The 10052-nt window shown below is 39.5% G+C and overlaps 1 protein-coding gene across 1 annotated transcript; it reads left to right on the top strand.

The window, feature by feature from the left end:
* The first annotated feature begins 3059 nt into the window (after positions 1-3059).
* On the top strand, positions 3060-9889 carry LOC128625639 (transcription factor TFIIIB component B'' homolog). The gene is made up of 19 exons (XM_053654136.1): positions 3060-3689; positions 3879-4491; positions 4622-4725; positions 4897-4953; positions 5793-5921; positions 6094-6227; positions 6385-6479; positions 6611-6665; positions 6882-7010; positions 7161-7439; positions 7562-7759; positions 7867-8028; positions 8115-8166; positions 8259-8439; positions 8588-9057; positions 9163-9199; positions 9291-9559; positions 9661-9715; positions 9805-9889. The coding sequence occupies exons 1-15, from the start codon at positions 3454-3456 to the stop codon at positions 8711-8713; spliced, it is 2550 nt and encodes an 849-aa protein (XP_053510111.1). The 5' UTR covers positions 3060-3453; the 3' UTR covers positions 8714-9057; positions 9163-9199; positions 9291-9559; positions 9661-9715; positions 9805-9889.
* Positions 9890-10052: the final 163 nt, after the last annotated feature.

Raw genomic sequence — 10052 nt, 5'->3', positions numbered from 1 at the left:
CCCAAGGCTCATTGATGCGCGTGGGGAGCGAAGACTAGCCTGTCTGGTCCGATCCCACAGAAAAGCTACTGCAGCACAAATTGCTGAAAACATTCATGCTGGCTATGACAGAAAGGTGACAGAACACACATTATGCATCTCAGCTTGCTGCGTATGGGACTGCGTAGCTGCAGACCGGTCAGAGTGCCCATGCTGCCCCCTGTCCACTGCTGAAAGCACCTACAATGGGTATGTGAGCATCAGAACTGCACCATGGAGCAATGGAAGAAGGTGGCCTGGTCTGATGAATCACGGGGTGCGTGTGTGCCACTTACTTGGTGGAGAGATGCACTATGGGAAGAAGACAAGTTGGCGGAAGCAGTGTGATGCTCTGGGCAATGTTCTGCTGGGAAACCTTGGGTCCTGGCATTTATGTGGATGTTACTTTGACACGTACCACCTACCTAAACATTGTTGCAGACCAAGTACACCCCTTCATGGCAACGGTATTCCCTAATGGTAGTGGCCACTTTCAGCAGGATAATGCTCCCTGCCACACTGCAAAAAGTGTTCAGGAATGGTTTGAGGAACATGATAAACAGTTCAAGGTGTTGGCTTGGCCTCCAAACTCCCCAGATCTCAATTGGGATGTGCTGGACAAACAAGTAGAGTTGGGGTACTCAATTCCAGACTTGTCTGGATTCCAGAGCCACCTCATTGTGCAAGTACCGAATTGAGTTCTCTTTACCGGCTTATTACACATGGACGGTCAAATAAATACACACACATCATGTCAAAATGCAGGTCTGGCCGAGTATTCATGCAAACACAGTCGGTTATGTCTTAATGAATGTAAACAGTTGTGAGAAAAAATCGGAGGTGTGTCAATACAGTATACTGGATCTGTGCATTAGGTCTTAAAGTGACAGCAGTCTAATAAACCTGCTGCTGTCTGTGTCATTAATGATAATTAAACAACAAAAGACAAAGACAAAATCACTCACTCACTCATTTGACTGAATAACTTCAGTAACTTTAATAAGAATCACTGTATGTCATGCAGTGAAATCTACTTTATTTTACATTTAATTGCGTTATTCAATTTCTGTAGTATTTCTTATTTGAATACTACTGACCTACCCAAGAAAACGTATCGTTATTATGAAATAAGATTGTAGTCACATCGCCCACCCCTAAATATTATAACTGTGGGGGAGAGGCATCATATCATTGAAATGTTAACTCGAACTGGAGGACACAATATAGTGTGATACAATAACAAAACAGGTTAATTTGTATTTTCATACACTTGTAATATAATAAAAGTTCTACATATACCTCTATATCCTTTTTTTTCTTTGAAACCATTGTTTGGAAAGGAAACTAGTTGAGGTGCTGATGACATGAAATAAAAATATTAAATGGCAATGGCAAGATGTAATAGTGGTATATTTTGTTACATTTATATTGCCATTGGTTTGTGCAGGTTAAAATATGAATTTAACAGCTCAGTGTTGAGTTTACAATTGCAATTACAAATTTTTTCAATTTAATTACTTTCTGGACTCGGCCGGACTCGACACGGACTCGGCCATTAAGGACTCAGACTTGAGTCCAACTCGGCCTCTTTTGGACTCGGATTCGATTGGTTAAGGACTTGGTCTCGACTTGAACACGACAAAGGTGGACTCGGACCCAACACTACAAACAAGTCCAATCTATGGAGGCCCCACCTCGCAACTTACAGGACTTAAAGGATCTGCTGCTAATGTCTTGGTACCAGATACCACAGCACACCTTCAGAGCCTGGGGTCTTTTTGTTGATATTCACTTACATTATTTAAATGTAGTTAAATTTGCTCTAGTACACTGCTGGCAACGCATTTTTTAAATTTATGTACAGCAATATTACAAAATAAACAGTACTGAGAAAGTATAAATGCTGATCAGGATATAATCAAATAAACAGCATTAAAAAAAAAAGTGTGGCAAACAGAAATGAAGTTTTAATTAAAAGTGTGCAAACATTTTTTAAAGCAAGCTATTGTAAATATTTTAACTATTTTAAAAATATACTATATTTCTGTATTAATTCAAAAGCTTAAGATCTGTTTAGCTGAAAATGGGGCAAAGTAGCCCATAATTGTAAGAATTTTTAAAGAAAATATATTTTCAAGTTATCAGGGAAGGAAATTTGCTAGATAAATGGTAGAAATAAATAAATGAAGACAACTATGAGGTTATTATAATAGTGCTATAATAAATCGACAGTATTTGTAATTAAAGGCGTGTGTAACTAAGGATTGAAAAGGTGAGAGCTTTGTTAATTTGTAATAATAATAATAATAATCATAAGCACACAATGTCTAATAAAACACATGCATGCATGCATAAATTAACAAGCAAACAAACCAATTTTGTCTGATAAAACCTCTAATAAAATTAGAAATCTCTATAAAATCTCTCCCGTTTAATCTTTGAGAACTAGCACAGATTGATGCAGATACATTATTCATTTCCGTTTAAGATGGATTGGAAAGGACATTTTAATAAAAAAAAAAAAAACTTGTCTCTATATGAGTCACATCCTCTATAACTCTATAAAATACTGAACAAATTCGATTCATTCCGTCAATGATCATAAGCACATCATGTTCAACACAAGCATGAAGAGCTAACGTGCACCCAATCAAATCCCGCTGACTGGATGAATTGGTCGCGATGACTTATGGGAAATGAAGTCTTTTTTGCAGACTTCTGTACGCAAAATGGACGGGAGTGAAACCACAATTCCCACAATCCCTTGCTAGCGCGTGCCTCAGCTGTGTGCAGCAGCATGGGTAGCCTGGAGCGGCCGGTGTAGTGCTGACAGAGTGAGATAGGGAGTGAGACAGAGGGAGTGAGGGCTAGCCGGCTGAAATTTAGCTGCTTTTTAACACTTCCGCGTTTGGTTTAATACTTCAACGTGTCAAAAGCGTGTGGTGTTAAAGTGAGTCACAGTGTCCTCTGGTTGTCAGTTATTTTAAACATTCCGTGTGTTTTTGGTGAGGTTTGAAGGTTGTGTGTGTGTGTGTGTGTGTGTGTGTGTGTGTCAGTCAGTCAGTCACTGTGCTGTCTCAGCAGCACAGTCCACCCAGTTTAGCACAGAACCAGACAAATTAGTGTTAAAGTAGCGCATAATAAATGCTTTTAACGTCAAACATGTCTTAAAACATTTTCCTTCTTCAGCAGTTCTCTATTAAGTCCACTTTTATATAAATTCTTACATTAAGCACCTGTCTAGTAGATACGACAGTTTATGTGTTATTAGTGCTTTATAAGGTCTGTGGTTTATTGGTGTGGTTTTGGTGCTGGAATTATACTTGGGTTGTTTTCTAGAATCCCACCTCAAATCATCTCTCCCAAGCTCTTTGCCCTGCTCGAGTAACTATATGAACTCTTTTAAGTAAATGGAATTTCTTCTCTTTCTTCAAGATGATGCGGCGATCAAGAATCAGCATTAAACCTAACTTCAGGCCTGGAAATCGGACTGGTACACAGGGGGAGCAGGCCTCCCAGGGGGCGAGCGAAGCAGGTGACCCCTTGCCAGCAGTTGAGGATGTAGAAGTGGTGAGAGCAGCACCGTCTCACCAGCAAAACGCAGCGCTTAAAGAGCCTTCTGAAGATGTGGGTATTAAAGATGCCCCTGAAATGCCTTCAAAGGTGAACCAGTAAGTATTTCCTGCCTGGCAGTGACTGTTTAGTGTATACTTTTCTTATTTTAAACTAATAATGGAATATGTGAATATGGTTTGAATTAAGTTTGGGATAAAAAATTTACAAAATTACAAGAATGCATGATGACTCACTGGTTACAGAATGGCATGTGGAGATATTTCTTTGCTCGCTCTTTAATGTAGAAATGATGGAGCACCCTCTAGTGGAGCTACCACTTCATCTGCAGCCCCACATAGAAGAATGAGGATCTCAGCTACTCCGAAACTTGTCGGGCCAAAACTTACTTCCACATCTCGAACTCGACCGGCTGCCAATATGCCTAGCTCGACCCCATCACCCGTACCCGATGAGGAACATGTCCAGATCCACGATTCAGCTTCAGAAGCTCAGGCTTCTGTCTCAGTAATCTCTAACGATCTCCCTGAATCAGGGACGCCTAGAAACTCGACATCTCTTACAAAACTGCCCGCACAGTCTTCCACAACGACTCGATCGGCATCTCCGTGTGTTCCTTCCACCTCTGGTCTTCGTAAGTCTCCGGCCCGTGGGGAAAAATCAGTGGAGGATTCTCCACCATCTCCACAGCCTGGTCAAGTTCCTCAGAAACCACCACAAGAACCAGAACCCCCTGAATGTCCATCTTCATCTGATCTGTCTTCAGCTTGCATCAAGCCTTCCCATTATGATAAGGCGGGTTCTTCTGAGGCGGTTGAAAAATCCTCAGACAAAGACAGGATATTAAGGGCTCTTAAATTGAAGGAACTGATGAAGATTGAACGGAGAAAAGATATTCAGGTCAATTGAACCTAAGAGACCTTTTTATTTTTTTTAACTGTTCTGTACTGAATATACATTCTTTGCAAATGGAGTTACTACCAGTGAGTAACATTTATCAAGTTAATTTTCCTTTTTTTCCACCCATTAGATGGTGAAGAGAAGGGTCGGTCATAAAGAGTACACAGCCTTGGACCGCAGTAAGATGACCATGAGGGACCTTATCTATTATTTACCTAATACCAGCCCTATGAGGTAGGCACTTTTTTTGTTTGTTTGTTTTTTTCTCCATAAGTAAAATCTATGCATGCCTGATGTGCTTTTTTTCGAACATGACCTCATGACTTTTTGAATTTTACACAAACCAGTGTTTTTATTTACATATTCACATATTAAATAGTCTGCTGTCCTCCATCAATCCAACAGGTCTTGCGAAGCGCTTGAGGAGAACCAAGCCGAGACCATTATTCCACCTTCACCCAAGTAAGTTACAGCACGATATTACAAATAGCAGATCTTTGTAATGTCAAATTATTTTTTATAGCTTTGTCAGAGCTGTGCAGCTCATGCACTTGTATTTTTGTGAAGTTGGTAAAGGATGGCTCAGTATGAAAAATATCAGTGTATCACTTTTATCTTTTTATTTATATTTTAGAGACACTAGAACAGGCATTTTCTGATCGCTGATTAAATCATATTAGCCACACACCCTACTGAGAACCACCGCTTTTTTAAAACTGACTTTTTATGGGATCATTTAGTCTTCAGAATTTTTTTCCCAAAAACAAAGATCCTTACCTTAGATTTTTACCTGGTAGGTTTGATTTTGGTTAGTGCAGTGGCGCAGCAGGTAGCAGCCCCGGTTCCATCCTGAGCTCTGGTGTCACGTATGTCAGGTTTCCTCCGTGTTTGCATGGGCATTCTTTGAGTCAGGTTTCCTCCGTACCTCCCAAAAACATGCCAGTAAGTGGACTGGCAATGCTAAATTGCTCATAGGTGTGTGTTCATGGTAGCCGGCGATGGGCTAGCGTCCAATACCATGATGTGTTCCTGGTATAGTTTCCAGATCTATTGCAACCCTGAAAAGGATAAAGCTCTCACTAAATACAGATATTCCATTTCACTTCACACAAATGAATGGAGTAGTAAGGCAACTTCAAGTATGAAAAAAAGAAGTACTAAAAGCTATTGTGTATAATCAAAAGTTGCATTATTTTATATGATAACGCGACCGAACAGAAAATGGATTATCCCAAAGTGATAGACATTTCAATTATCTTGAAACTACACTTCGTAGTTTTACACTTCACAATTTTATTCAGGCAACAAATAAAAACAGCCGAGAGGGATGAAGAAGAAGAAGAAGAAGAAGAGGTGTCTGAAAATGAAGAATTGCTGGTGCCGAAGGTGAGAGTGGCAGAGGATGGCTCACTTATTCTGGATGAGGAAAGGTATTGTTACTTCAGCTACAATCACAGCTCCATTCATTATTATTATTATTATTATTATTATTATTATTATTATTATTATTTATTTTATTTTTTTTTGTTTGTTTGTTTGAATGTTTCTTTTTCTTAGAAAAGTACTGTTTTTAAAATCATATCAACCAATTTTGTATTTCAGTTTGACAGTGCGAGTACAAAGGACCTCGAACATCAAAGTGGTGGAGAACTCGACCACCTTGTTTGAGCGGGGCTCTACTACAACTTACTCCAGTTTCAGAACGTTAAACCATGTGAAGAACTGGTCTGTCAGAGGTAGCAAAGCCAAAATACCTTTTGCTCTTTCATGGTTGCGTACTTGATTTAGTCATTATTTTTTTTAGTTTGGTAGAAGCTGTCACAATTCCAGTTGTGCTGTTGGTTCTAAAATTGGTCTTTTAATTTCTTTTCTTTCTGCGTGTGCATGTTTCAGAGACAGACTTGTTCTTCTTGGCCATTAGCATGGTGGGGACGGATTTCTCTTTGGTTGGCCAGCTGTTAACCCACCGTAGCCGTAGAGCAATTAAGGTGTTTCCTTTTTTTTTTTGTTTTGCTGGTTTCTTCCAAGTTCATGATTTTTCATGACGTAGTAATAGTGCTTAATTCATGTTACATGGCTTTTTGTGTACAATGAATTTATTTAAGTACATCATTTATAGAACAAATTTAAGAAGGAGGAGAAAATCAACGCATGGAGAGTAGACAAAGCTTTGAGTGAGTGCTTTTTTTTCAGCATCACAAATATAACACATTATTTATACAGTTCTTGAACATAATGCAATACAGAAAAGGTGAGCACCAAATAATAGTTTTATAAACGTCATCAAGTAAAATCATGTTCTTCCACGATGAGAGGCAGTTGTGTTTCTTAATTAAGGTACAATATGACTGTGACTGTTGACTGTGTATGCTGTTTTTTTCCTCCTCAAGGAAACAAGCGACCCTATGATAAAGAGTTCTTTAGCTATTTGCTGGAGAAGGTTTTGGCAAAAGATAAAGACAAAAGAAAATCTGTCAAACTGATACTGCCAAAAACCAGGAAACCAAGGAAATCCAAAGGTGACACTTTTTTATACAATAAATAACAGTACAGAACAATACAAGCCTTTTCAAGCTGGATTAAGGAGCAAGGCTAAAGAGGTTCTTACTACAATAACGCTTTTTCAAGGTTTAAAAGTAAGTCAAGATTTTTGTCTATTCATTTGTTAGGAAAACGATCAAATGAAACATGTGTTATCGATGATGATGATGATGATGATGATGATGACGTCTTCCACATGGATGATCATGAAGACTTGGAGGATGATGGGGATGTCAATGTAGAAAAAGAAAATGAAGACATGTCTAATGTAAAAGAAACAGATTCCTCTGTCCCTGCTAAAAAGAGGAACAAACGCACAAGAGATGTTGGCAAGGATAAGGACAACTCGAATGAGGACCAAGTCAAAAGAAAAAAGCAAAGAAAATCTAGCAAGAAAAGAACTAGAGGTATGCATATATGTGCAGTCGACTCTATAATTATTGGCACCCTTCTTTAGAATTACTTAAAATGGAAGCCGTGTAATTAATGTTATTTGAGGCAGTTCGGATCATTTTGTTTGTCATTTTAGAGGTGCACTCTAAGGATGATACTGAAGGTGAAAGTGACCTCAACGTCGAGGGTGACACTATAAATGGAAATAACGAGGATGAACTTGAAAGAAGTACTTCAGCCTCGAAAAGAAGGCGCAAGTGCACAAAGAGCGACGAAGAGCAACAAAAGACAATTAAAGGAAAAAAGGGCAAGCAACTCAAGAAATCATGCAAAGGTTGTAACAATCACCTTTTTATAAACATAATTGTCTTAAAACTCAGCATTTCAGTTTTGAAGAGGATGGTTTTACAACTTTATGACTGCTCATCATGAAATTGACAGTTGACCATGAAGAGTCTGTTGGTGAACATGAAGAAAGCAGCATTATGGATGAGGATGGCTCTGCCACTAAAAAGAAACGAAAACGAGCCAAAACCAGTGATTTGGATGGAGATGAGCCAGCCAAGGGGAAAAGGAACACCAAGAGAAAAAAGGCACTGAAAAGTAAGCCATTTCTGCTTTACTCAGAGACTTCTTAATCCTCTACCCATGGCTTTGTGTGATTTTTCAGCTTACTGTTTTCTCTTTAGGTACAGAAGAAGAGGAAAGAACTGCAGAAGAAGGAGAAGCTTCAGATTTACAGTAACAAATATTTCTGTCCTGAATGATCTAATCCATGGTAGTGGATGTTCCACTTTTGTTAAAATTTCCTGTCTTATTTTCCAAATGGCTAGGTTAAATGCTCCAGTCACAGCTGAAATAGCAGATAATGTTCCAGCAAAACCTACCAGGCGAAGTAAGAAGCCTTTGCCTAACCTGGCTACAACACGACGCAAGAAAAGCAATGAACCAGAAGTTTCTGCTGAAGTTGAAAGGGAGAGTCGAGATGAGAATAACCATGAATCCATTCTGACGGTATGAGTTTAACGGTCATCGATGTCCTGTACACAAAGTTTGTGTGGTCTGATGAAGGGATTGATTTTCATCATTTTCAACAATAAATCACTGCCACTTCTGCCTTTCAACTTCTTTTGATTTCTTTTTTTTATTTTTATTGTTGTAGGCAGCAGGAAGTCCTTTGGAGGATGAGAGGCTCCAGATGCAAGCGGTGGTTGTGTTGGAAAAGACCCCCCCAAGGCACATTACTTCTCCTCATCGTTTCAAATGCTGTGTACACCCAGGTATTTAGGCATTTTTCCACCATTTGTATTGATTTTGACCGTCCCTTTCCTGTGTGTATATTACAGGCAACAAAATTTACTCAGCCCTTCAAAAGTCCAGTGCAAAAATAATGAATTAGAGCCCTCAATGAGCTCTCCTGCTTCTTCATCTAGCAGTGAGAGCTGTTCTACTCAGTGGACAAGAATGCAAAGAGCGGGAAGAGCGAAGCGTGATCTGTCTACTAGTGTGAAGACAGGAAGTAGAAAAGGCACGATGGATCAGGATGAGGCTCATCCCGAGAGCCCAACAGTTCTATTAGAGAAGATCATTCAGGAATCTGAAGAAGAAGAGGATGACAACTCCTTGAATGAGGTGAAGGAGATAACCCTGGGCTTTACATTCCTAATACACCTTTCAGAATTTCGGCACAAGCACCATGAATTGTCTCAGTGAAAATGACTTCTTTTTTTTTTTCAGAACCTGATTGACTTGTCATGCCTACATGATATAAATAGTAAGTGTACCACAATAATAACATGCATACCTTTTTCTGATTCTTCATGTCCCACCACTAAAAAATAAAACAATCCTCTCCCACAAATAAGGTCAGACGTTTCAAAGAAGTCCAATGGTGATGTTATCTCGTGAAGAGGTGGATATGATCCTCGATGCTTCAGACCAAAGTGCTGATGAGGAGCCATCAGTGAGTCCTCTGGATTTATCATTAAACACAGAGCTTTCTTTTCCACTGCAATGCAGCAAGCTCTTGGAAGAAGCTGATTGTGCATTTGAGGAACATGAGGAAAGAACAAATGAGAGCGCTTCTTGTGAGGAAAGGACTGTTGAAGAACTGGAGCTAAGAGAGTCTGCATTGGTGAGCAGAGAATCCTAAATATTATCAGTATTGACATAAAGGGATAATTACGATACCCTTTGCTCATTATCAATAATACGTTGCTTATGTTTTTGTTAAAGGCACAGCTTGATATCTCAAACATCAGGGACATTTCTACCTCCTTAAAACCAGACGGTAAGATATTTAAGCTGTGTGATTTTGTTTTTACATGTTGATTACCCATATGTTGGAGTGTATTTATAAGTTTTAACATTTCTATTTAGTGTGCAGTCAACCAGAAGTAGGCCTAAGCAAGGTAACAACCTCATGCCCAATGGAGGAGGCTGAACCACAGGCTGAACCACAGGCTGAACCTGAGGCTGAACCACAGGCTGAACCTGAGGCTGAACCTGAGGCTGAACCACAGGCTGAACCACAGGCTGAACCACAGGCTGAACCACAGGCTGAACCTGAGGCTGAACCTGAGGCTGAACCACAGGCTGAACCTGAGGCTGAACCACAGGCTGAACCT

This window comes from Ictalurus furcatus, chromosome 22, assembly GCF_023375685.1.
Source record: "Ictalurus furcatus strain D&B chromosome 22, Billie_1.0, whole genome shotgun sequence".
In the NCBI taxonomy this organism is placed as follows: domain Eukaryota; kingdom Metazoa; phylum Chordata; class Actinopteri; order Siluriformes; family Ictaluridae; genus Ictalurus; species Ictalurus furcatus.
This window is presented reverse-complemented; position numbering and strand designations above follow the sequence as displayed.

What these genes read in the sequence shown, in the direction of transcription:
- LOC128625639 (XM_053654136.1), top strand. Translation starts at nt 3,454, where the DNA reads ATGATGCGGCGATCAAGAATCAGCATTAAACCTAACTTCAGGCCTGGA. An exon ending in CTTATTCTGGATGAGGAAAG is followed by an intron (nt 5,922 to 6,093) that starts GTATTGTTACTT and finishes TTTGTATTTCAG; the next exon opens with TTTGACAGTGCGAGTACAAA. An exon ending in ACTCAAGAAATCATGCAAAG is followed by an intron (nt 7,760 to 7,866) that starts GTTGTAACAATC and finishes TGAAATTGACAG; the next exon opens with TTGACCATGAAGAGTCTGTT.